Here is a 26,933-nt window from a genome sequence, read left to right as displayed (position 1 = left end):
TGACTCAGCAATCAATCTGCTATGAGATGACTGAGGTATTTATCTGCAGCATCTGATGTCGGGAAATTTCAACAAAATAACATTTTGAAGTAAACAGACCAGGAAATGGTGTGTTGAGCGCACATAAGTGAGTTCCGCAGGCTAATTAAACTATTGACGTATTGCCAAAAATGTTGGTCATCATATTAGATAGTCCTGCTGGTGAAACAAATCTGCTTTTGATAAAGGACTGATACATGTGTATACATACACAAACACCATATGGTGTCATTTACACTGGGCACATTTTGTCCCCATCCTTTTTTAAAAGTATCATTTGTCAAAAACGTTCTGAAAAAGCCTGCGCCAAAAATATGAACTAACAAAAGAGAAGGTTTTGCTTTCTGCCATCAGCAGCTGCAGTTGCAACTGGCTCCTGCTGTTTCTAGTCACAACATTTCAGGAACTGATAAAAAAATATATTTTGAACTAAAGCTAAGAACCAGCTACAATGTTTGCAGGGAAACTGTTATTGTTTCTTAGATAATAGGTCTTATGAGAAGATACAGTCAAATCAGAACACTTGACATGAGAGAGAATAATTAGGCAAGGCAAGTTTATTTGTATAGCATAATTCAGACAAGGTGACTCAAAGTGCTTTACAGGGGCATACAAATAACATTAAAAGAAATAAAAATGTGCATTTAAAATACATGTTAAAAGATGTCAAGAAGCAAAGCATTCAAACAAGTTATGGAATGGGAAAATAGCCTAAAACAGAAAAGGTCTAAAAGAAACAAGAAAATATAAGTCACAGTTCAGTCAAAGCTTTGAAATTGCTTCACTAGAAAAGGTACAATGATGAGCTAAGATCACTCCATCTTATTAATGGGATTTTGCAGTGATGCATATGTGTGCAGTTACGTGTGCAGTCATCATTGTACTTTTTTTATCACGGATGTGTTAGTATTGTTGACTCTGTGGTGGACTACAGTGGCTGAGGCTTGATTATGTGCTCTCACCTTATACGATCCACCATGACATTGCCTAAAATTGCATATTTTGAGCCTGAGCTGATGCTTTTCCATCAGGCCACCAGCTGACTGGTAGCATCCAATCATATTCATAGAGGTGCATAGTACAGATATTTTAACTTCACCCCTCAGATTATTACACAGCTGATATGATCATATCAGCCACAACTGCAGCCGATTTGATGGTATCGCTTCTGCAGCTCAGTCCAGTGTTGCTGCGACAGCTGAACTGTAGCTCACTGTAGCTTTCAGTGGCTAACGTAACCAAGCACTTTACGTATATTTTGATATTTGAATTAGAAAAGTTAATTTGATGGTTATATTACTCTTAAATCATTTCCCTAAAGCAGTAACTTTATTTCAGTCACATAAAATTTCCATCTGAATGCAGAGTATTCCTATCATGTTGAGTTGATGTGAGTACTGTATAAATGTATTCTATATATAATGCATTACTTTTATTTCATTACTTTTTTAAGACATTTGAAAAATTGCACTAAATTTCTTTTAGCAGACGTATCTATTAAATGTATTTACATCACAAATACATTTCATTAAATGATATTAAATGATCAGTGTTGTAGAGAAGACACCTTTTCAGTGTTCCAGCTATCTAATCAGAGAAAAGCCGTTTTTTAGGTCAGCTACCTGTTTTTTAATTATGTGGTATGGCGATTTTTCTCCATAAAGAATACAGAGTCACCTGCTCTCTATCAGCATAGGAATAGTCCAGAAGTCGTCTCCCTGTCAAATCAAAACATAACAGGGTTTAAGACATTAGTGTTGAATCGGGGCATCTGTTGTTTTTTCTGTCAGACAATCATCATGGCCAGTTAAAATGTATCTACCTGACACGGGCAAAAATGTTCACAGATGAGATAACGTTTAAAACGTTTTAGTTTTTAGTCAGAACATTTAGTCTTGACTCTCTCAATAGTTATAGTGACCGGCAACCAGATGAAATGCAATGAAATTACATAGAGGCTACTGGAGTTTCTCATGGGTTCTAAAGGATAATGTATGGACCCAGCACAACACAATATATAACTATATTGATATATAAATTTATATGTGTATAAAAATATATATAGATCTATTTGTGCTACACAAACTTAACTTTGCCTGGGTGTATTTAGCTTGATTAGGAGTTTTCCTTTCCACAACTGGCTTAACCTCGACCTGCTCTTCCATTGCATCCAATCGCTCCTTGGCGGCGTCGGCTCTACCCTGGTCATAATATTGATGAAATTTTAAATTAACCTAATACCAAAAACACAAGCCAAAGCATTGGGGAATGATAAATGAGTGGTGTAGTGCGGGTGCCACAAGTAGCCCTGAGTGTGTTCAAAGAAGCTACCTGATAAAGCTGCCATAGAGGAAACAGAGGACACTGCTGAAGAGTTGAGGCGGTGGGGGAAGAAAACGTAACAATGTTGTTTTGACAAATCAGTGGGGTGCTTTGACAGTTGCTGCTGCGCTATTCTTTGCAACCATGGAGTTTCTATTGTTCCCATTCCGTTGAATGTGGCTGGTGTTATCAAAGCCTTTTCTCATCTTGGTGTGAGAGATGATCCTTTATTCTGGACAGAAATGTAATGTTTTATTCAATCTGTCATCTGGGTTGGGGATTCAATTCGGTGTTGCTGCGGACTGAAAGTAAGACCAAAACAAAAGTCCTGCTTTTACTTCCAACTTTTAAACATTTATGTTCGTCCTACTAGGAGGAAATACTGAATGAATGGAAGCTGAAGAGCAAAGGGCATTTTATTCACCAAACAAGTTAATTCCTACCGTTAATTCTTTAACAATACCTGATTACCTGATCAATTCACACACAAAACAATTTGCCTAAACAGTGAATATAAGTATTTTGATTATGTTTAAATGTTCAATCAAATTTTACTGCTCAAGTTAAAAGTAAAATGCCACATCAGTGCAAAGTTTTGTTTTTATCAAATTAGTCAACATGAATTAATTAAATAACTGGGTCAATTAAATTATGCAGACTTAACCTTATGTGTTTATTAAATTGTTACATGAATATTTATGTAAACTTCAGGTGTTTTCAGCCTAATTACTCAATAACAGTGAGCTTATTGCATGCCAGAGTAGAGCTACGCTGGTGAAATGGTGAAAATTTGGGAAAAAGAAAGTTAAGTGTTAAACATACATGCTGTTCTAAATATGCCATGCTTGAATATTAATGGTAAATGATTTCTACCATCTATGCCTTGCTCTCTTCTGCATGAATGTTGTTTATTTAATCAATGATTAATGACCCGGAGGAAATGTCACCTGGTGAGACGGGGGGGAGTGGAACAGTTTTTTGACTGCAAATTGCAGAACGTACGCAGCAGAGTTATTGTTTAAGTTTTGTTCTTTTTGAAAGTCGGCTGAAGCATATCTTAGTTGAAGTCTTATGTAAGTTAAAAAAAAACAAAAACCTTTGTTGTTTTTAGATGTGGGGATGCAACGACGGTTTATTGAATGCGGGAATCGTTGGAAGCCACTGGTAACACTTTATGTAACTTGGGTACTTGATCTGAGCAACAGTGCTTAATGTTACTCCTCATGTGGCTTAGAGTCTTTACACTTTGCTATGCACCTCTGGGAATGTGTCAAGGCATATTCAGGAAGTTTGACAATTTGAAGCAGTGCCGTTGAACAGAAATATTGCGGTTATAGTGAACATAATTCCTCACAGTCCTCTGAGGCAACTTGAGAAGCCAAAAATGTGAAAAATTCTCTAAATCGTCTTGCTGCAGAGCCATTTAATGGAATGTTCGGTAGATTAATCTCGAAATAAATAAATAAAAATCTACTTCCATGTTTATATTGGCTTCAAGCAACTTGAATGCACATAGTCATATCAATTAGAAAGAACATCACATATACAGGTAGATGTCGAATAAAAGATAGATAACGCCTTGTCTGTTATGTTGTCCCATCCCTCAATTTTCTGTCTTTTTCTTGTTTTTCCCTTTCAGACAAACCAGAGGTGAAGATCGTGGTAGAATTTCCTCAGGGTCTGACCAGGGAAGGAGAGAACCTGGAACTGACGTGCAAGGCCAAAGGCAAACCCCAGTAAGAAAGACACACACACACACACACACACACGCACACACACACACAAACACATTTTAACCGATTAAACATGTACCATGGGTAGAGAAAGTGCACGTATGTGTTCATCGAAACACCTAGACTTCATTTCTTGCATTGCGCATGAGATTTCTTGTTGCATGGGTCCATGGAACTGTCTTAATACAAATGTCAACTATAGAATAACATATAAAAGCACATATCATACTGAGGGCAGGTGTGGCTGCGAGGGGTTTCGTTCAGTTACTGGCTCCCCATGTGTGCGTGTGTGCTTGAACTAGGCACTGAATGCCAAGTTACTGGGCATGTAAATGAGTACATTTAGTTCAGACCATCATTCATAGATAGGAACATTCCTCGGTGGTGACTAGGTAATGATAGATCCTGAAACGAAAGAGAATGCAGGAAAGCAGAAGCTCGCCGTTCATTTTGACAACCTCAGACCGATACACCCTAAGTGTGTGAAGGAGAGGTATCGCAGGTCCTTCCTTCCTGCTGCTGTCAGACTTTACATCCAGCACTGCTCCCAATAGCCTATAGTCCTCACCCTGTATCCTGCACTATGCAGTATGTCTGCACAAGGTCACTTATGTTTTTGCACTACCTTGTCAATTTCCCTAACCCATATTTATTCCACATTTATTATCTGTATTTAAAATCTATGTATAAAAAAACAAAACAAATCAAAAAAGGGTTAGTGTTAAACTGTTGTTATTTTTGCACTATATCATGTAAATATGTATATATGTCTATTTCTTCCCTTTTTAATTTTATTGCTTATCTTTTACTACTGTTCCTGTTCTTGTAATATGCTTCTGTTTTTGTAATATTTTGTCGCTGCCGTGGCAAACAAATTTCCCCGTCTGCGGGACATTAAAGGATTTCTGATCCTGATCCTGATTCAGAGGCAGCAATAAAAGCCTAAAGTTAAAGGGTGTGTTTTCGAAGAGATTTGTGAACATTTTAAAGGTTTCTACTCTGTCATGGACTGTACCGATGACATTCTTCATAATATTTGCGCTAAATCATTCTCTGACAGCCGTAAGAAGATCTTATTCTTTTTTTTTTTCCTCAACAGGAAAATGATACTATTAAACTGAGTAAAGTCACCCAGCTCTAAGCATATCTTATTTCATTCAGGCACCTATAAAAATGTTAATACTATCCATGGTTATACTACAGCTGAACATATATCTGCTGAATCGTTTTTGTATAAATGATGGTTGATGATTTTTTTGTTCATCGTACCAACCCACTTGAGAACAGAGATTCAGAAGATGTGACGCCATACGTTGAAGTATTCAATAAAGCACGACCAAGGAGAACATGTTCAACAGTAGATGTTGTAACACAGTGTAATGCCATGCTAGTTCTGAAGGATACCTCCCTGTGCTTATTCAACCCCGCTACAGAATACTCTGGGGAAACTTGCCTACGTAAGTGAATTGATGGGAGAATATGGAGTTTGGCCCATCACAGAGCCAGTACGTCTCTACTGTGAGATGTAGTGAAGGTTAGATGCCGGAGGAACAGAGTGTGACCTCAACTGTCTGGAAGATGGCACATCTTACTGCTCCAGCTGCTCATTACAGCTGTTCCTCCCCTCTACTATGACCAAGATACAGTGTGGGGAAGGGACGACTACATTTCTGAGCGAAGTTTTCCTATTGATTGAATTAATTCTTAACCTCCAATCTGGTTCCTTTATGTTGTTTCAGAACGTCTTTACACCTTTTTATCAATCTTGTCAAGTATTAACAAAAAAATTGGGTAAAATTTCTCTGTGGTTCCTTATGGTTCCTTGCAAAATATACCATGTCAAAGTATAGTATGATCTGGACCAGGGAGGAGCTCAGAAAAAAAATAGCTCTTCCTGGTCTCTGGGATTTTAATACTGTAGATTATTTCAGTTTTTCTTAACCATTTGAATTGATCCTGACCTGTTTTTCTCTTAATTTAAAGACAAAAATAAAAAAAAAACAAAATCTGTGCTATGTTTATAACATCCAGGTCATCTGTAATAATCTCTGGAGTCCTTCAGGGATCTGTCCTCGGTCCTCTTCTAAATACAGTTCACCATTTCTTAGTTGAAACCTCACAAATTTAGTTCATGGTAATATTTGTTACTTATAATTCAGAAAGAGCGGAATCCTGCCCAGAATACAGACACTAGGGCCTACTTATGAAGCCAGGCAGGTCGAGGAGTGGTTCTAATGTCTGAGTCCAACATGGTGAGTTTATACCCGTAAAATGCCCAGCCGTAGCCAGAAAAAGTCACACAGAGTCTGTACCTCTTGAGCTCACAGCCTGCAAACCAAAAGATTGGGGTGAAGGGGTGAAGTGTGATGGGCAAGACTGAAAGTTGGCTCTACAAATGTGAAACGTCAATGTGGGCGACGGAGCTGGTACATGAGAGGTAATGAGACATGTTTGTACCAAACATTGGCTCTAGAAGCAGTCTCTTGACTGGGAATAGAGATCTCTTCTAATAAAGAGTGGAAGTAAAGTTGGCGATGAGAGGGTTGGGAGGGAGTACATGTGGCTGAGACAAAGCTGTGACTATGCCAGTCTTAATGCTGCAGACAAACCCGAGGCCAGAAATGTCTTAATGACCATCACTTGATGCATTAACACTTAATTGAATGGCTGCTATTTTCTTTTTCGGGAATTTCAAACGGGGCATTTGAAACTGGCCTGCGATCATGAAACACATCAGAATTACTGTGTGATATTTTGAGCAGGTGTTTAATTATCCCTCCTTTAAAGGTGGGGGACAGAGCAGAGAAGGGCATTAATGACAGTGAGTGGAGTGGGTCCTAACATCGAGCAGGGAGGAGTTTTTCATTTCTTTCTTGGTGGTGAGTGCAAATTCCTTTAAAGTATCAAGGGAAACTGTGTGAGAATGAGAGAGTACGGTAATGGACTCATAGACGCACAGATAAAGTCCATTTTGAGATTAAGGCAAAAAGATTGTTTGTGGTGAATAGAGAACAGTCTCCAAGTCGTTCTACAATGTCAAAAATGAACTTATAGGCTATTTTTCCACATGTATTATCTGTAAACCAAGGCACTGATGTGTTTAGACAACATGTTTTTGCAATATGAGGTGTAATGGAGGGCAAATTAAGCCATTAGGGTACTTGGGGATAAATAAAGGAGTGAGAGCTTCAGTCTTCAGGCAACAGACCAGCCGAACTATCCAAACATCAATACAGCCTGATCTGTTGGTATCAATTATTTTAGTTTGCCGACTAGGCAGTTCAAATTTAAACAGTACAAAATAATCATCAGATGGAGCTGTAGTTATGAATATTACATCAGAAGCAGTAATATGACCAACTCAAAGATGTGGCGTTGCAGCAGGGAGTCTGACTCCATTAAAAAACACCAAGCATCCATCTGTAGGCTCTGAAGAGTTAAAGTTGTGCTTTTGTCAGTGAAAGTGAGCTGTAGTAAACTTGGATTCGTGACACGTGCAAAGGATGTTAATGGCAAACATGTTTTATTGAGAGCCTCGGGGCGATATCCAACATCCCCTGAAACTTTTCAAACCCTTTCTGCAGCATACAGTTGCCAAACTATAGCTAATTGTGCAGCTTCTGTTTGTCCTCAGCATAGTTTTTGTCTGTTGCTCCCGACTCATCTGAGAACAACAGCAACAAATGTGATGTTCTGGATCATTCTGAGCATTTTTAGTTGACAGAAGAAAAGCAGATTGTTCCCCACTCGTGGTTTGAAGTTAAAGTTGTTGTGTACATTGTGGTCTCTCTGTCCTTAATACCGTGTTGCTTTTGAGATCTATTGTTGTGTACAATGGATTCCAATGGCACAGAGTTGAATACAGCCTTAGTGCTTTTGTGAAGGAGCTTTTCAGAACTAGATTCCAAGTCTATGGAGTTTGAAGGTGTTTTAAACAAAACTTTTAGGTGAAAGGATTCTACTAAGGAAATTATCGGCATTATTATAGATATTATTGGCATTGTTGTGATTTATGATTGAAGGTAATTATTTGAACTGTAATTGAAATGTGTTTAGCTTTGGAGAGGCTTTTGAGGCTGTTCACATTTGGTAGATTCAATCATTGTACTCCGTGCATTAACATGCTTCTCAATGTGTCTTTGGTGACCACTTGTAATTGGATCTTAGTTCCTAGCTCTATATGCAAATCAACAAGTATGCCATTGGTACAAATGGACAAAGATGACAATTAAGCTTCCAACCAAAAAGAATGATGGTGGGCAAGACGCACTTGGTTGTACAGCTATGCTGTTGCCAACGCCACTTTTTACAAGGATAGAAAAAGAATGTGTTGTCTTGAATGTAATGCTGAATAAACAAGACAATAAACAAGACAACCACTTGGATTCAGTTAGCCATATCTAGTTTTTCCTCTTGCAACAACTCTTAAAATCACGCAATTTGCAATTTGCAATTTGCAATTTGCAATTTGCAATTTGGGCCAATGGTTTGTTAAAATATCTGCTGCTAACGCTGGCAGGTTAAGAGAGACCATTTTATTTACGCTACAGTGAACCGCATTTAGATTTTAGTTTAAATTTAAGTTTAATAAGACACATGTTATCCATTCTGCTTCATGTTGTTACTTATTCATGATGATTCGTAGAGGACATCATATGAGTAGGCGCTCCCTCAGTGTGGCCCAGGACACGTGCGTACACACTGTTACGAGAATGTGGCCACACGCGTCCAAGAACATGAATGTGCTTTGAGCGATCGGATCTCAAGTCCATTCTCATTGCGTCTCGGAGGCGTTCATGCCTGTATTTAGAGCTGTCCGCCTGTGATCGGATCACTCGGGACGATAATTACCAGGTCTGAGCAGCCAATTATTGTCTGCTCCTGCCAACAACAACGCAAGTGAACATAATGAAGCGACAATGTGGGTCATGCCTTTGCCTGAAGAATCCACACGGATCACTGTGTTATTTTGTACTTATCTTCATATTTCATTTATCTACCTGAACTGTTGCACCCCCCTCTCAGTGCGAGCACCCCTAGCATTTGCCTCTGCAACCAGTCGTTTCATTCTGGGGAGAGTTCAGGCCTTACATTAACAGTTCAATTGCTTTGCAAGTGCAGGGAAAATATGGGTTAGCAAAACCTGCCCTCAAAGTCAACCCAAATTTAAGCCTAATCTTGAATCTAACCCTAACCACCAAATCAAAAGCTAGGATCAAGCACACAATCCTCACTTTGCAAGAAATATTCTCAACCTGAGGGTCTGAAACTCTATGTGATTCTGTGAAGGGTAGAAGTACAAGAACACACACACACAAACACAGAAGCAAATACTGTGTACTTCAGACTGCCTCTCCCCACCAGCCCCCCGCAGTTTTCATACTTGGCATAGAGACAAGCTCACTACCCGTATTCATTTTATAAAGATGAAAACACAATCAATACAGTGAGCCGGGAATTGGAAGTCATTTTCATTAGAGCTGTTGAGAGTTGTGCAGTCATTACCAGCAGATAGCACAGGGGGCCGTGGCTGCAGGCAGCCATTTGTATTCAACACGCCTGCCCTTCCTCTCTCCTTGCAGCCCCATCTTACCTCTTTCGTCTATCTCTGTCTATCTTCCTTCTCTGGATGCACTTTTCTCCCTCTCACAACATCCCATCCACCTATAGAAACTGAACTTTCCAGGTCACGTCTGTCTTAGGAAAAGACTTGTATGTTTATTATTTATTTACATTTCATTTCACGTGGAGCGCACTGTGTAATAGAAACGGCACTCTCTGTTTCAATCTGTCCACCACGGCCATTAGATGTGCTTCTGCTTTTGTTTTGTTTGGTTTTTTTTGCTATTGAACACCGACTGCTTTTTCATATTTCCTTCTCCTGGATTTTTCGCCTCATCTTTTTTTCTCCCCGTTTTGCCATTTGCCTGCTCCCTCCACACCAGATGTTTTCAAATGGAGGGAAACAAGTTAAAACACCACAACAAAATGCAACAAGAGAGACCATCAGCACACGCTCAGGGGAAATAACAGTAGCTGGCAGTGGCCATTGGAAGTTGCAGCAGCAAAATAGAGGTGTTTTGTCTTTTTCTTTTCTCTTCACCCTCGGTGGCTCTGAGTGCTCTGAGCTCATTGTCATAAAAATGGAATCTGTCACCCCGCTATAAACCTCAGTCAAGGTAGAAAAGAGAACAAATACAGACGCTTGGTAGGGACCCACCTACACAGCAACACTCATAAGTGTACGAGGGTGGAAAGCCTGCAATTTGAAGACAAAGCTAGTTATTGTTTGCTTTTAGCTGTACACAAAGGGAGGAATGTCATTTTAATATGTCTTGTTTTTCATGTCCTGGCTCTCTTTGATTAGGCCTTTTCTCTAGTAAACAGTTGCTAGAAAATTAATTTAAAAAAAAAAAAAAGGGAGGTAAATTTATTCAGCTTAGGGAGAGGGCAATCTCTGGATAACTGCTGACAAATGTGGGAAATGTTCTCAAGTCTTGTCAGGTAGTGGACTCTCTAATCTCCTATTATTAGAGATTATTTGTCATTTAAGGTGCACGATGAGGGGAGAAATTCTAATCAAAAGCGAAAGATCATTCTCTTCACTGATTCTTTACGCCTAAATAAACAAACTCTTTTAATATTCGTGACTAAATTCATTTTCATACAATTTTGCTTTGTTGATATTTGGAGAACCCTGCCATCATTCCAGCTTCAGCCCATGTACTGAGGACCTTATTTTACTGTCAGAGCAGCTTGTTATTTCAATTATAGAAATAAATCTTTTGAGATGGTCCTATTACCTCATTTATATTCCCTTTTTTTAAGTTTGAATTTCTTCTCTAAAACGTCATTGTGCCCCTGTAAAGATTCAAGGTTCAAAGTGCTTGATGCCATATGCACAGTAAGGAGGCGTGTTTCTCTGTACAATGAAATTCTTCCTTTGCTGTCCACAGAATGCCAACAATATAAAAAGAAATATCTACAACAAACATATACAAAATAAAGAAGTTTTAAAAGGTATTTTGTAACAACTATTCTTTGCACTTGAAGGATGCTCTGACATCTCAGGGTCAGAAAAACCTTGCATTAACCTACTATGTTAAGTAAACAATGGCAGTAAACTACTTTTATTATGCCTTTGCAATGCATTGTGGGTAACTAGGCATTGCACTATGCACTAGGCACACATTGAAACCCTGTGATTCGGATACAGCACCATACAGTAATTGAGCTATAGCATATTACTGTAGTGGTGCAAGTTACATATGCTAACATACCGAAAGGCTAACAGAAGCCCAAGAACAGGCTAACAGGCTACTAAAAAGCATTACGGTTGGGTTAACATAAAAACACAGTGCATTGCTGTAATATTACTGGAAATGTGTATCTGTAGAATTACCACAGATGCTTGTTACAGTATCATATTTACATTTTACATCAAAATACTGTATTTTCACAGTGCAATCACACAATATATATCTGTGTTTTCTATCTATTCTACTATATACTAATTACTGTATTAGGCATTTACTGCAATTATTTTTGAACATTAAGGTTACACAAATATTTCTTTACAGTGCAGAAAGAGGAACAAGCTGTAACTTGCAAAACTTTTGATATTAAAGTGAACAAAGAGACAAACAGTGGTGACTCAAACAATGCTGGCTGCAACATGAGAGAGATGGAGCGTGGGTGGGGCATGAGAGGGCTTTGAATCTCCACTACACACACAACGACAGATATCAGAGATCAGCTATGGTATCGATGTTGATTGTGATGGATTACTTATTTCTCATTCGAAGAAGGTTTAGAACCTCTGCATGTTGAATTTCACGGTGTAATGAAATTAATTTAGCTCAGAGTTCAATCTCCAGTCATCGTCATTGCTTTACAAAAAGCACTGGAAAGAAGTCCTTGGAATTTAAATAATCAATGTCATACGCAAGATAATTGTGAGTCAAAATTTGTTATGGATGTTCACAGATTTAATAGCAGTGGTTTTCAAATTGGGTTTGTGGGTCCCTCTCGGTGAAGGGATGGGGGATGAAAAGCCATTGCATGATTGTTGCACATGACTGGGCTGAAGATGCGAAGCACTTTAAAAGTTGCTCATTTGTGGTTTATGAACGACTAATAACGTAATGGTTTGGGTTTTTGGTTCAGTCAGTTCCTGTTTTTTGTTTTTTGTTTTTTTTGTAAATTTGATCCTCATATGTCACATTTTGCTTTTCACTTCCTGTCTTTGTCTTTTTTCCTGCTCAGCTCTGTTACATTACTTTATCAGCCCCTGCGTATTTAAGTCTGTGTTTTACCTTCTCTCTTCGTTGGTTTGTCTGTGTTTTATGTCTGTTACCCATTCCTGTATTCTTTCATGTTTCGCTGTCTATGTTTCTCGTGTCGCCTTGGGTCGTACCGGTTGGTTTAGTTTTTCTGTAAGCTTGGGTTCCTGTTTTGTTGCCAGGTTTTTATGGTTTGCGTTTGGTTTTGTAGACTTCAGCTTTATTTTATTAAAGCTCACCTTTAGTTTTTAGACTTGCCTGCCTCTGTGTCTTGCATTTGGGTCCCTTTTTGTATAAAGATAAGCAAATAAGCCAACAGGAGTTGTCTCATGCCAACAAGGCAATTTTTCAAATTCAGACATCTAAGATATGCTGATGTTTTCCCTGGTGAAATGAGCGTTGTATAGGAATGTGTACAACGCCTTCAAAGCATGTGTCTCAGTTGGGGTTTTTACATTAGTTTGCACCACATGACCTCTGGCCTATCAGATCTATGAGTTGCTTGAACTCACTGCAGACAATCTAATTGGACAACAGTTTGTAAGACTCGAGCAGAGAGACATACCCAAAGAGAAAAGACCACATTTTTGGTCAGAAGGAGAAACACACCTACTTGTATACATTAGGAAGATTTGAATATAAAAAGGATTTTAGGTATGTATGATGATCACGTCATCAACCTTTTTTCAAGAAGGTGTTCGAAAAATGAAAGTAAAACAAAGTCCACAAATGTGGCTCCAGTCCGACCACTTCCATCTCTTGTTGGATGGAGTTATCCGATCAAAGATTCAGTTCCATTATCTGTGTACAGAGCTCAGTAGGAAAATTGTCCTTTTCGCAATACAGGTGAAATCAGGATATTTTGTGCATGTGAATGTCATCACTGTTGCCTCTAATTCACATACACCCATATGTTGTACTTTGGGGTGTAATAAACACTGCAGTTTTTCAGGGCCACTTAAAGTGCTGTAGACTGTGAATGTTTCTTATCCATGAGATCTCACTGGTGTTCCTCCGTCTTTCTTTCAGGCCACAGCGGGTGAACTGGGTGAAGGTGGATGACGATGTGCCATCCCACGCCGTCATCACAGGTGCCGATCTTTACATCGAAAACCTAAACAAGTCCTACAATGGGACCTACCGCTGTATGGCCTCCAATTCAGTTGGGGAGTCCTTTGACGACTACATTCTCTACGTTTATGGTACGCAGGTCTAACACTGACACTCCAGCACTTTGCCATCTCTCTTTCTAGCTGAATCTCTGTATCTGCTTTTCTTTGCTTACCTTTACTCCATATTGGGTGCTGGACTTTTTGGTACGAAAACTGACTCTGGTGTTTCTCAAGTTTAATCCCAAATTCACTTTTTATAGACTGAACAAAATATCACAGTGTTTTTCACAGTGTTTAACACTATACACTGGAGAGATATCGTCCCGAGAACAAAAACATACCGGAATCATTTATATGCAGACAGATGATTTGGCAAGTTGTTAGCACTGGAGTTCATTGCTAGCACCAGTAGCATACTAAAGAGTGAGTTCATTAGCGTAATCCAAGGTATGCAGGTTGATTTTTAAATTAGGGCTGTGTTTTAACACAGATGCAGTATACTCTTAATCCCTCCTGATTTCCAACCGCACCATGGTTCCTGCCAAGAGCAAAATCTTGTCGCTTTGTTCACTTGACTGCACCTGAACCTGAATCCAGGAACACTGCATCCACTGCATAAAGGGGAAAAACTGTAGGCAAACTGTTTTGGCCTCAGATAAGCCTGTAAACTCATTATTAGCACTACCCAAACTAGATTATATTTCATCGTCTCAACAGCGCCTGTAGCAACACACCCACACCGAAGCAGCTTCTTTAGATTTTTTTTAATGAAGTGCTATTTTCGCTCTCACAGAGGACACTGAGGTCATGTCCTCAGTGTTGTTTCTCTTTCTGTGTATTGTTTGGTTGTTTTAATGACTACAAGAGGAGATTATTACATTCTGCATTAACAAACACATTTTAAATGGTGGATATGGAAGACTGGTTCTGATTACTTTCAGGCCAAAATCATTAAATTAGAGTATAATGGCGGGATTGAGTGATTTTCTGCCAGAGTTATATCCCAGCAGTGTGGAAGATCTTGAAACAGTGAGAGTGGTAGCAGGTCACATTCACATTTACAGAAAACTGTTGAAGCAGTGCTATGATATAGTAATTTACTTAAAAAATATATTTTATATTGTTGATTTGGCTCTTCAAAAATGTCTTTGGGCTTGGGTTGGGTTGGGTTTCGGCGATTTGGGCCCATGACCTCCCTGCTTGCAGCCCACAGAAGCCAAGTCGCATTTTAAAACTACAACTGATGATTCCTCAAGGTGAGGTTGGGTTGGTTATAAGAGACCAAGAGTAAAAAAAAAGACATACTGTGCAGCAACAGCCTATTTAATTGTCCCTCATTCTTTTATTGTTTTATTTAAAACAGGGACAGTTTACAATAGAAGCATAATGCTTCTTCCATCTGTTGTTTCTGGGAAGGTAAATCTACATATAACTATATAAAAAAATTACATTTCCACACTAACTAATCCTACTAAATAATACTAACCAACACCAGACCAGTGCAAATTAGGTTTGAGGCATTATCAGAACCTAATGACAACATCAGCCATTTTTTAACATTGGTTTAAAACTGATTCAAACTTAAAACTACGTTCTGATATTTGTAGGGATTGCACCCACTGAATTGTTTCTGTTCTCTGGAATAAAATGTTTTAAGGGTTGGGTAGCTAGACTGTACTTTATCTTAAAAGGGAAACGAAGATTGGTCATTGATGAAACATTTTCAGATCTTAATAACTTGTTTATTTTAATCATATTACAATAGTGTATTTATCTGTTTTTTGTCAAATCTTTTGGGAGCTTTTTTAAAACAGCTTATTAAGTGGTTTAGTTCTAAAGTGGTTAAGTAAACCTGTCCACATTAGCTCGAATGAGTCACTGGATTGGATTTTTTAAGCAACATTATGCAAATTTGATACCTCAGAACATCATCTTCAGAATCATTTGATGGTGACTGGGTCAGGTCAGTCCAAGTGAGCCTGGGTCGAAGTTTTCGCAAACCTCTTGTATCTTGAGGTGTTCTAGCATTAATTTACTGACAGATATCTTAAACTGTCCACACACTGCACTGCTATAGTCACAGCTGTAACGTTACTGTGAACTTCGTACTCAGGGCACATGCTTTTCTCTTTTTCCCATTCTCTGTCCACCACACACAACTTACATATTGATTTATTCCTGCAGCTGGTACCTTTGTATTTTTACTTAAAAAAATAAATCCAGGGGTCACATAATTTGAGTAAATGCAGATGTGAATCAAGTCTGCAATCTAAAAAATCATAAATTTGCCCAAAGGACTTTTGAAGGAAAAATCTACAAAAATACATTCTAAGTCAGCATAAACTGTTTTTTTTATTAGTATTATTTTTTTTAACAGGACTACTGCCAAGACCTAGCGAGGGATCAATAGATGAATGGGGTGTGTATGTCCTGATGACTGCTTCCACCTACCTTCCTACCAGATTGCTTTATTTTTCTGGCTTTCTGTTTCTGTAGAAAAACCTCCTCTCTCCCCCGATGCTATTCACTCATCCTCATAAGCATTATTTTAACAGGCTTTTATACTGTTGATACCAATAACATTTTCTCTCTGAGCAGGGCATTACTCTCTAATGTGCTCATTTTCCCTGGCCAAAATGACTTCACTATCACTTTTGGTAGACCCTGAGCCTGCAGAGAAATTATTTGGCTGCTATTGTCAGAGGGAATTAGCGGAGTGAAAAGGCTTCTTTTTTTATGTGGGGAGGAAAAAGGGACTCTCAGTGCGTGATGGACACCAGCTAAATGGATGTTATTTACAGCAGAGAGAGCTGCTGTGCTAATGATGAGTGCAATAAAACAACAGAGCTACTACTGAAGATCAGGAAACAGCTTACTGCCACCTGCTACATTACAGATGTTATATACAGTCTATGCTTACGGTGCTCCCTGACTGTTATTCTTCTGGTTCTATCTCTGTCAGTTTGTCTTGTAGATCTTGGAACAGTTCTGACCTCCTTAAAAATACGATGCCTTTAGTGCCTTATTCTGCTTTGGTTGAAAAGTCCAATTGTATGTTAGATGGCCCTACTTCTAACTTGATTTATTACCTCCGTAAATGGTTTCCTCAAGATGTTTTGGTCTCAGTCACTAGTTTCAAGTCTTATTCATTACAGCACAGGGTATGCTGTTGGGTGTAGCTCCCTTTTTATTGACCAGTCGGTACCATGGCATGGTGCCGGCCATAGTGCCAAAATGGTAGTCCACAAACCAGTGGGTGATGTCACCAGGGTTTTGTACTTTTCTGCAGGTCAGCAAAAGGAATTGGGTTTTTTGTCAAGGTCAGATACAAAATTAGCTCTAAGATAAGGTAGAGGACAAAGACTTGATACACTTCTAATGATAGTGTCAAGAGTGTTAGTATTAAAATCAGAGTCAAGATTCAAGTTTGGAGTAATTGCAGTTGTTAGTATGTAACACCACTGTGTGTGTGTGTGTGTGTGTGTGTGTGTGTGTGTGTGTGTGTGTGTGTGTGTGTGTGTGTGTGTGTGTGTGTGTGTGTGTGTGTGTGTGTGTATTTAAATGTAATGAGATCAACTGCAGCACCCATGAATCACACTTTATTTGAAGCTAGTTATGCATGTGGGTGAGCTCTATTAAGCACAACTTTGCATGTTGTATGAATTTCCTGGTGCAGCGTTTGTACCAGGCGTTTTATGTGTCTCTCTCCTCCGGCCTAAATAACAAAACCCCATGGTGAGGTCTGCAAGTTGCCCCTCTCTCATCCACCCACACAACCCCCACGGTGAGAGAAATACAAAGATAAACACGGTAATGCAACACGCAGGCAACTAAAAGCCTTGCATCAAAAAAAAAAAAAAAGAAAGAACAGCCCAGCCACCATTAAGACCACAGAAGGCCTCCATCCTTTTAGAGCTAGTCTTTTGATGACTTTGATGTGTCCGTAGCCCCCCACACCACTAATGTCTACTGTAATTCAACAACAAATCATGCCCAACCTTTGCTTTGCTAATGGGAAGACAGGATGTTGCGGCTGAGCTGTCACAAACTGATTCTCACATTATGTTCCAGACCACCTTCCACCTCCGCACACACACAAAGACACACACACACACACTCCTGATCCTGATACCACCGCAATGCATGCACCTCTGCAGTCCACTATTTATCTAAATAAAAGCAGAGACAAGAGTACCCCTAGAAAGAAATCCAATAAGCAGCAGGTCAGCATGTGCATGTGGTGATATAATCTGGTTCTGGTTGCACCAACATAGTCTATTGAGTTAAAGCCTTAATTCTGCTCATACAGTGCTCTCACGGAAAGACTGCTTTTTGTCTGTGTAGTGTGATTCATTTGAGCTGCTGCGAAAGGTGTTGATTGAAATCTGGTTAGCATTTAAAACTACAGCAAGACCACCTGAAAAGTTGGTCTGCGTAGCCGACATTTGTACTTCGTAAAGTTAGACTGGAAACAAGATAATTCACATGCAAAGGGGAGGGGTGTTGTTTGGTCGACCGTCAGATCTCAGAATTTGATTTCCTTGTGTGGGTTCATGTAGCAGCTATGATTCAGGATGACCTGACAGTCCATATGACCTCATGTTGCACATCTTGGTAAGTGTGTGAATATCAACTGGACCAGAACTAATATTTTGTAATGTATCTATTGCTTTTAAAATGAAAAGATTTTGACATGAATTAAAGACATGCTAATTTTGACTTATAGTTAACCAGATTACTTCCAAGCTATTTCAGAAAGATGTATCTAGTTCATCTGCAGCAAGTAAAAGCTTCTGCAGCACATGCCTCAAGCTGCACAGTGCAGATCGAGCAGCATCTTTTTTTTTTTTCAAATAAAACACCTTTCGCAGACTCATAACGATACATCGAATCAAAATAAGAGAAACGATATTCAGCTATTGCCCAATTTAGCCTGATTGTGATTTTCTTTAGTTTTTTTAATTATGATAAACAGCACATACTGACATTTGTCAATGGAAAATTCTGTTCTGTTTGTAAGAAAAAAACTGACCAAAATAACGAAAAAAATAACACGTCAGCTATTTTAATGGCCTGTTAGTGGAATATTTTAGTCAGTTTTAGCTCTCTAAACATTTACATAGTATGCACTGGTATATTTGGGACTGCTCAAGCTAAAAAATAGGAAATAAACAAAATCTGAGAAGTCAATAAAATCATGCAGGCTAACCCTCCACCTTTGGAAAGCTGCCAGTGGGGTAAGAAACCGTCCAGAGGACAGAAAAAAACTGCGGCTCAGCCATGCTCGAATCATTTTTTAGATTTAGTGCATGTCAGTTGCATGAGAGCAGTCCTCCAAACCTCTTATATAATGATTTCCTTTTTTTTTTTCATTTGAAGTTAAAAAACAGCCACAATATCAACAGATCCCAAATCCCAGACCCAAAATCCAAAACCTAAACATTAGAGCTTTGTAATTACATAACAGTCCACATTGCCCCTCCACACCCCCAACACTCCCCCTGCTTGACAGCCAGAACAAATGCATCCGTGGCCAGCATCTCCTCTAATACATGTGATTGCAGAGTATTGTGACCCTAAGTGATGGAGAGCACTGTGAAACTGGCTGACACTAACAATGTTAACGGGGGAAAGAATGCAGTCTGTACTGCTCTAACTCTCACTGCTGCTCTTACTTCACAGGGTAACAAAACACAACCATCAGGGTTTTCCTCTCACCGGCGAGTAGGACCCAGCGTCGAGGGTTTTTATGTTGTTTATACAGGCTGCAGCTTCCCCACTAACTGAGTTCTTTTCCTCCCTGCTCCTCAACCAGCGCCGGCCTTTATTGCACGAGAGCACCGTGTTTAGTGACCCCGTTGCTCTCAATCGTCTTCCCACAAACTTTACACTCCTTCTCCATTAAAGCACATGGGAGTTTGTCTACAAGTCACCGCTGGCTCTTTAAGTGGTATCTAATGTGTTTTCCAGAGGCAAAAAAAAAAGGGTACCGAAACATCCTATTCATGCTGCAAGTGCTCTTAGTTTGCTGAAATTGCGCTTGAGTGGAAGTGAAATTGCTGGCGTAAAATGTTTTGAGGAGGATGTGTAATTCCATGTCTTCCAAAAACAAATTTGAAGAGGAGGTTCTGAAACCTGTCTGTCTCTTATCAGGGTATTTTATTAAACACTGGGATTATTTGGCTGATATTTTAGATTTTTACCCGCTATGTATTATTTATGTTGTTGTTGTCGTTGAAGTTCTCTTGGTGATTTTAGGCAAGTGCTAAAACTTAAGATCCCACATTAACAGAAAGAAGACCAATGTTCCTACTCTGAATTTCTCCAGTATACTGACTTTAAATGCAAATAATCAAGACCAGATTACATTAACCGCCATTTTATGTGCAAAACTTCGTCTTTCTACCATAGCGAGATTCAAAAATAATTCTTCTCTTCTTGGTACTTTTAAATATTATACCACAGATGGCTCCAAAGCTGAAGGTCTGGTCACCCTGAATCTTTAGCCAACGCTTTGACAGGAGGGTTTTCTTCAGTTATATGAAGGACATGTTATTCCGTTATTCTTGCATTTATTACTTTTTAAGGTGTTAAGGTGTAACCTCTCTCTGTTAGATAGAGTCAAAGACAAGAGATCGAAGACACATAATAGGCTGATGTTTTCTGATCTCTTGCATTTTTTGCATGCACGAATACCAGTTTGAGGAAATGTCAGGTTTAAGCCCTCAATCACAGCGAGAGTCTCGGTCACAGTGAACGAGGACACCTCCTGAGGAAGCCAAGGAAAAATCTCACACGCAAGAAAATACAGGAGAAACGGAAGAAACCTAGCAATTAAAATATAAGTAACCCTCGCAGGGCTAAGAGGCCTTAAATGGATGATTTGACAAAACAGAAAATCACTCATACAGTTAGAGGAGTACTGAAAAGCAAAGAGGAGGGAAAATACTTGGTGAGGCCAGAGCATCACAAAAAGCAGTTTACTGTAGTAAATGGTATAAGACATTTTTTTTTTCCTTCAACTCATTCTCACTGCAGTGCATCAAACATGGCAGCCTGGTCAGTGGCACTATATGCTTCAAAGTTTGATGCTTAATACAGGAGACATGAGAAACCTCTAGAGATGGCAAAAGTACTCACATAGGTTACTCAAGTACAAGTACATATACTCAAAGTATAAAAAGTATCCCTCCGAAGGACATTTCTACCGGCAATTTCTTTGCAAAGCTCATGGAAGCCCACATCCTGTTGATATGATCCAAAGACTATTAAACTTGTTTGCTAGGTGATTGCTGAGTTTCATTCCCAGGATGTCAAATAGCCACATTTTGGGTTGGTAAAGCGTCCCGAGCAGCAACTAAATAAGAAAATCTGGTCAGAGGGCTGCAGGTTATGTTGTTTCATCTCGCTACATTTGCAGTGCGTGATGTGCACTGACCAGCCTGTGATGTGGGGAAGGCGCAAAATAAAACTAATCAATAAATCCCCTCAAATGAGCTTAAACTTAAGTAACAAGCCTGACTTGAAATGTAAAAGTAAAAACTCAAACTTTTCTTTCTCTCTCTACCTCTTATAATGTGCATTAAAAAAATATGTTGGAGACGGGGCTGATTGTCAACATGTGGCACATCGCAGAGTGAAGTATTGATTGATATGTTTGAAAAATGTAATTTACTACAAGTTGGAAGTTTTTCCCAAGTATCATCATTACCTATGTGCTCCAGATTCTCAGGTTTCACATTGTTTGGTGTGATTACTGGCACTGAGTGCTTCTCTCATCCGGTGCTCACGTGGAGTTTCTTAGCTCACTGGCTTTAGCAGGAATGATTCCTGTCAGACTGTGTCTCACAGCTTCCTGCGGTCCTGCTCCATTCGTTCAGACCAGAAACACTGATTCATAAGCCTCATCAGTAAACAAGGCCCGGTGACTCAGCGGGAGGAAAAACACATTCTGCTTGTCACATTTGAAAGTCAATGAGCTCCAGTGTTCTTTGATACATTGCAAAGGCTAGCCACAAAAAAAGGGAAATGTAGTGTACATTCAGTCTTTCTTTTAATCCTTATTTGCTCATTTTTGGGGAGATTTTTTTTTTTTTTTACCGTTCAGTTTTTAATGAGTTGTCGACACTGATGATCCTAAACATCTGCTGGACCCTCACAGTTCATAATGGGATAAAACCAATTAGACAGCACCACCCCCGAGCTGGAGTTTTGTGGCTCTCAAGCATGTGTGAAACTCATCAGCCCGAGCTTCATCTGCCAGCCAACTTCCCAACAGATCATTTCTCGCCCGCCTTTGTCTGCGCGTTAGTCTGCTCAGCCTTTTGTATTGTCAAGGTTGTCTTTAAAAGAGCGGAACTGTCGATAGATTAAAAACATATCGTACATCAGCAGAGTTTCAATACTGATCCAGGAGACCTTAAGGCCTTAATTTGCATTTTTAAATTTGCCTCAGGCAGAGTTCTAAGGGGCTATGCAGGCCTTTTTGTCTTGTACCTTGAATTGCCTGATGAATATTTCTTACATAAAAATGCAAAAGTGCAAAAAATAGATTATTTTTTTTAAACTAACAACCAAGAACACATTTGTGGAGTAACTATGAACAACATCTGCCCTCAGGGAAGACTCGTTTTGTATGATGAACAACATCTGTACCCCAAGGGAAGACATTAGAAACTGCTGGATAACTTTTATTATCTATAATAGAACGTTGGGGTGTACGCATTTTGAATTTGCTGTGATTTCACAATGAAAACCTTCCATTACCGTGAAACATTACAATATTTCTGTACATCCAGCAACATTATAAAAATAATGTGACATGCATAAAACCCTTAAGAACTAACTTATAATCAAGAAAATGATTTATGTGAAATCCCCAGTAACAAGAACATATCAGAACTGAGCTGACTAGCAGTGACAGTTAGCAGCAGCCGTTAGCTACCAGTAATGTGTGTGTTATAAGAGAAAGGGTCCATGATCCCCATGCAATCTGCATCCTGGCTCAGACAACAATTCGCACCTCCTGAATAGAGTGATGTGTTTTTGTTTTTGCCCTAATGATTACATCGTTTAGTTGTTTTTTTTTTTAAAGGGCTTAGAAATTTCCCAAAACAGGAACTCAACAGTGTATTTGTCTGAGACTTCTTCTGCCACACATTTGATTTGCTATTAAGAATCAGCTAAACGGACAGTCCATGTCCATGAAGTGGTGTTTTTTGGTCTTTTAATTGGTTTTATTGATATCAACAAAAAATCTATGCTCTGTTTATTTTCGATTGTGTTGCAGCTGGTTACAGTTAGTGAGAACATAAATTAATGTGACATGTGACATATTCTAAAATACCTTTCATGCATTTGTTGCCATTTTTTTCTAATGGTCTATATGTCTTGAAATAAAGTGGAGGCAAGAATCAGCAGCATCAGCAGCTTATAACTGTAAATGTTGACAGTGACATACATTTTCCATGAGAAAGGGAAGAATTAGTGGCTAGAGTTTTGTCACTTATACCACCTCCAAGAAATCAGTGCTACAACTGCAGCTCGTTCTGTTTTATGCACTATATTGCCAAAAGTATTCAGTCATCCATCCAAATGATTGAAATCAGCTCTTCCACTCACTTCCATGGCCACAAGTGAATAAAAGCAAGCACCTCGGCATGCAGACTGTTTCTACAAACATTTGTGAAAGAATGGGCTGCTCTAAGGAGCTCAGTGAATTCCAGCGTGGTACTGTGACAGGATGCTACCTGTGCAACAAGTCCAGTCGTGAAAATTCCTCGCTCCCAAATATTGCACAGTCAACTGTCAGTGGTATTATAGCAAAGTGGAAGCGATTGGGAATGACAGCAACCCCACCAAAAAGTCCAGGCCACGTAAAATGACGAAGTGGGTTCGCAGAGTTCGTCAATTTTCTGCAGAGTCAATCACTACAGACCTCCAAAGTTCATGTGGCCTTGGCTCAGTGCATAGAGAGCTTTATGGAACGGGTTTGCATGCAGCCACTGGATTCCAGAGCAGGCCTTCCTGTCCAACATCAGTATGTGACCTCACAAATGTGCTTCTGGAACAATGGTCAAAAATTCTCATAAACACACTCCTAAACCTTGAGGAAAGCCCTCCCGGAAGAGTTGAAGCTGTTACGGCTGCAAAGGGTGGACCAACATCATATTGAACCCTATGGATTAAGAATGGGATGTCACTTAAATTCATATGTGAGTCAAGGCAGGTGAACGAACACTTTTTGCAGTATAATGTAGCTGTGGTGCGCTGATAGCTATGTGGTCCCACCATGCACCATCATATAAAAGACAATAACATGAATGACACAGACCTTGTAACCACTAAAGAAAGCCCCTCCTCTGTCTCCATGTCTCCTCTCCTCCCCCTTTCTGTCCTTACGTATTCCTTTCCTCGTCTTTATATAAAACCTTATTCCATTAAGTGTAGACTAGCCCTCTCCCTTATCAGCTGCTACAAATTAATGTTTTTTTTTTTTCCCATCCTTTTAATAACCCTGTAATAACCCCGGTCCATTCTCAGGCAATCAGAGCAACATGGGAGGTCTCTAACCAAGCAGCAGAGTCACTGACATCATAGCAGTGCAGCCCTGCCACTTCAACAAGGAAAATGTCACTTTTGATATCTCCCTGTGGTCATTGTCAGCGCGGGGAGTCTAACCCGGCTAATGAAGTAAAAGAAGGGAAAAGCTTTGAGAGGAAAAAATGGTCTTGAACACTGTGTACCCAATAACTCTGCTTCATGCCATTCATTCCTTTGTATTCTTTCTTATATTTTCACATTATTTCTCTCCTGTTTTTGTGTGCTGCCATTTATTGTGCCGTTTGAGTTCATACATCATGTTTTTGCTTTTTTTTTGTTGTTGTTGTTGTTGCCAGTAGCCTCACAAACTTAGTACTCTATTTCCTTGGAGATATTAAGAATGCAGAGGCACGTTTGTTTGTCAAGCTAGCTCACTGCATAACAATGACAGCACAAGTACAGCACCAGCATGTGTTACTCATTAGACATTTAATCACTTCTAACAACCATGTGCTCGCTAGCATTGTCAGTATATCATGTCATGGTGTGTAGCCCGTGAGTAGACATAAAAGAGAAAAGCGTTCCCAACAAGATCTTTGATCAGTTCAGTCAGTTAGAGATTAGTGTGTGTGTGTGTGTTGCAGTGTCAGCGTTGTGTGTGCGATGTTTAATGCACTGTCATTGCCAATTCATCAAAAAGTCTACAGCAGACTTTTAACTCATACACACGGTGACACACAGTGGGCTGCTGGTCATCTATCACACAGATACCATCGCTTCACAGTGACTTTACTTTATCCTCATGGTTTTTATACTCATTTGTTTTCCCCCGTGTCTGTCGTGTATTTGTCGTCTCATCCAGATGCTCCCACCACTACCCCTAAACCCACCACAGCCTCCACCACCACTACCACCATCATCACCACCATGTCCTACCCCGAAGCCAATCAAGGTACAGTATCACCCGCACACGACCTGTATCTGTGTGTCTGTATTGTGTGTGTGCGTGTGTGTGCGTGTATGTGTGTGCGTGTGTGTGTGTGTGTGTGTGTGTGTGTGTGTGTGTGTGTGTGTGTGTGTGTGTGTGTGTGTGTGCTCTTATTCACCAAACAGCTTTGGATCACCTCATTTATCTCCATCATCATGCCACACGTTTGTACTCGTGCTCCCTTAACAATGGGTTTAGACCACTCAGTTCAGGAGTGGACTGTTTAAAGGATCAGTGTGTAGGGTTTAGTGGACTGTGGGTGTGAGGCTGCAGACTTCAACCAACAGAACTGTCTCCTTGTCTCACCCTCCCCTACAATGGCAGCTAAAAACTCATTAAACAAGCTAATTCCTCTCTAGAGACAGTGTTTGGTTTGTCCATTCTGGGCTACTATAGAAAACATGGCAGTACAATATGATGAACTCTGAAGAAAAGATCGTGATCCCTCTGCAGATATTAAAGGTTAATTCAGAGGTAATGAGAACACAACACTTCTAAGTTTCATGAGATTATCCGCTAATAAAAACATAATTCCCAGATAGATCCCTCTAAATCCTACATACTGAACCAATACAAGTAATGATTAATGGCTCAGCTTCATATTCTGTACTCTCAAATAAGTAATATAAGTAATGAGTAAAAGCCTGCATTGAAAAACTGATGGCCAAGGTACAACTAATGCCTCAAATCTGGTGAAGCTTGATCAGCATAGTATCCTTTCAGTGATGTAGACTGAGATTCAGAAAGCTACAAAAAAAAGCTTGTAATGGGTCTTGTATTGAAATTATTTTGTTCTTCAGACTGATCTTGAAGGTGCCATATTTTCATCAATTTCACACAGCTGTCAGAGGTCCAGCAACACTGTATTCGATATGCATTGCCCCAAACCCATCCGTGGTCCTGAATTTTAGCTGTCTAAAAGTCGCTCAAGTTAGCTCTACTGCGAGCAGGCGCTTTCTGCACCTTTAAATGCTAATGTGCTCTGTCTGTCAATGCCTGCCTTGCCTGCTACACCCCCCTTTCAGGGAGAGGATGCCTTTTACGCTAGCAATAGCTACACTAATGTTATGGTGGATGTATATTTATGTATCGCTATGGCTTGCGGAGATGCTGTTGTTCAACTATACCAGTTTGACCCAAAATTGGATATTAAGGTTTTCATCTCATTTTGGGAACAAAAGCATATAAGCGTGTTTCCCAAAACTATATCTTTACAGGTGAAATACGTAAGAGTTTTTTTCATTTTTTTATTTTTTTATTTAGAACAAGAGAAATCAACTTAAACATCATTAGTAAGTGAAAAATATCTGTCGTGATGAAGAGATATCTACTGAAGTTAGCATGCTAACCAGCTAACAGATCCTCACCAGAATTATCTGCTTGGTCCCCTGAGGCCTGAGAACCACCTCCTCTTGGTGGACCAAAGCTCCCAGTCCCAGCAAAGTCAGCTAACAGGACCATTAGCTATGTGCCAAACTGACACCCAGTGATATGCTGCTCCCTATCTGTTTGGGTTATCACTTCAATATACTATATAAGATATTGCATCTTGAAGTATAAGTTTGCAAAATCATGATCCTTGTGTAGCTTTGGTGGTACATAATTGTTCTGGTGTCAGTGAAGAAAGGGAATAAAAATTTAACATTACAAGATTTGACACCAACATTGACCTGTGGATTTACAAATAACTGAAGTTCTATATGATATTGGTTAACATGGAAACATGGACGGATGAAAATAGACTTTCGAATCCGAAATGTGAGTCATTCTCAGCACAACACTGCACATGGTAATGAGCCCCCACAAGTTTTTTTTATAGTTTAAATGTGTGTGTGGGTGTTAACAGGGTTTGGGGCTGAGAGGACAAACAACACACCAAAACCCAGCTTGTGTTGCTTGGTTGCCAGTGCAACCT

General features: G+C 39.5%; 1 protein-coding gene across 10 annotated transcripts in view; it reads left to right on the top strand.

Annotated features, from left to right (window-relative positions):
- cadm1a (cell adhesion molecule 1a) overlaps nucleotides 1-26,933 on the top strand; it is a 394,713-nt gene that overhangs the window by 326,336 nt on the left and 41,444 nt on the right. For all 10 annotated transcript variants that reach the window (XM_037120290.1, XM_037120284.1, XM_037120283.1 and 7 more), the window contains 3 exons: nucleotides 4,001-4,097; nucleotides 13,406-13,578; nucleotides 24,893-24,982. In XM_037120290.1, the coding sequence (XP_036976185.1) occupies nucleotides 4,001-4,097; nucleotides 13,406-13,578; nucleotides 24,893-24,982 (360 nt within the window). The remainder of the gene's footprint in view (nucleotides 1-4,000; nucleotides 4,098-13,405; nucleotides 13,579-24,892; nucleotides 24,983-26,933) is intronic.

This window comes from Acanthopagrus latus, chromosome 13 (assembly GCF_904848185.1).
Source record: "Acanthopagrus latus isolate v.2019 chromosome 13, fAcaLat1.1, whole genome shotgun sequence".
NCBI lineage: Eukaryota > Metazoa > Chordata > Actinopteri > Spariformes > Sparidae > Acanthopagrus > Acanthopagrus latus.
The sequence above is the reverse complement of the archived record's forward strand: the minus strand, read 5'-3'. Positions and strand labels throughout refer to the sequence as shown.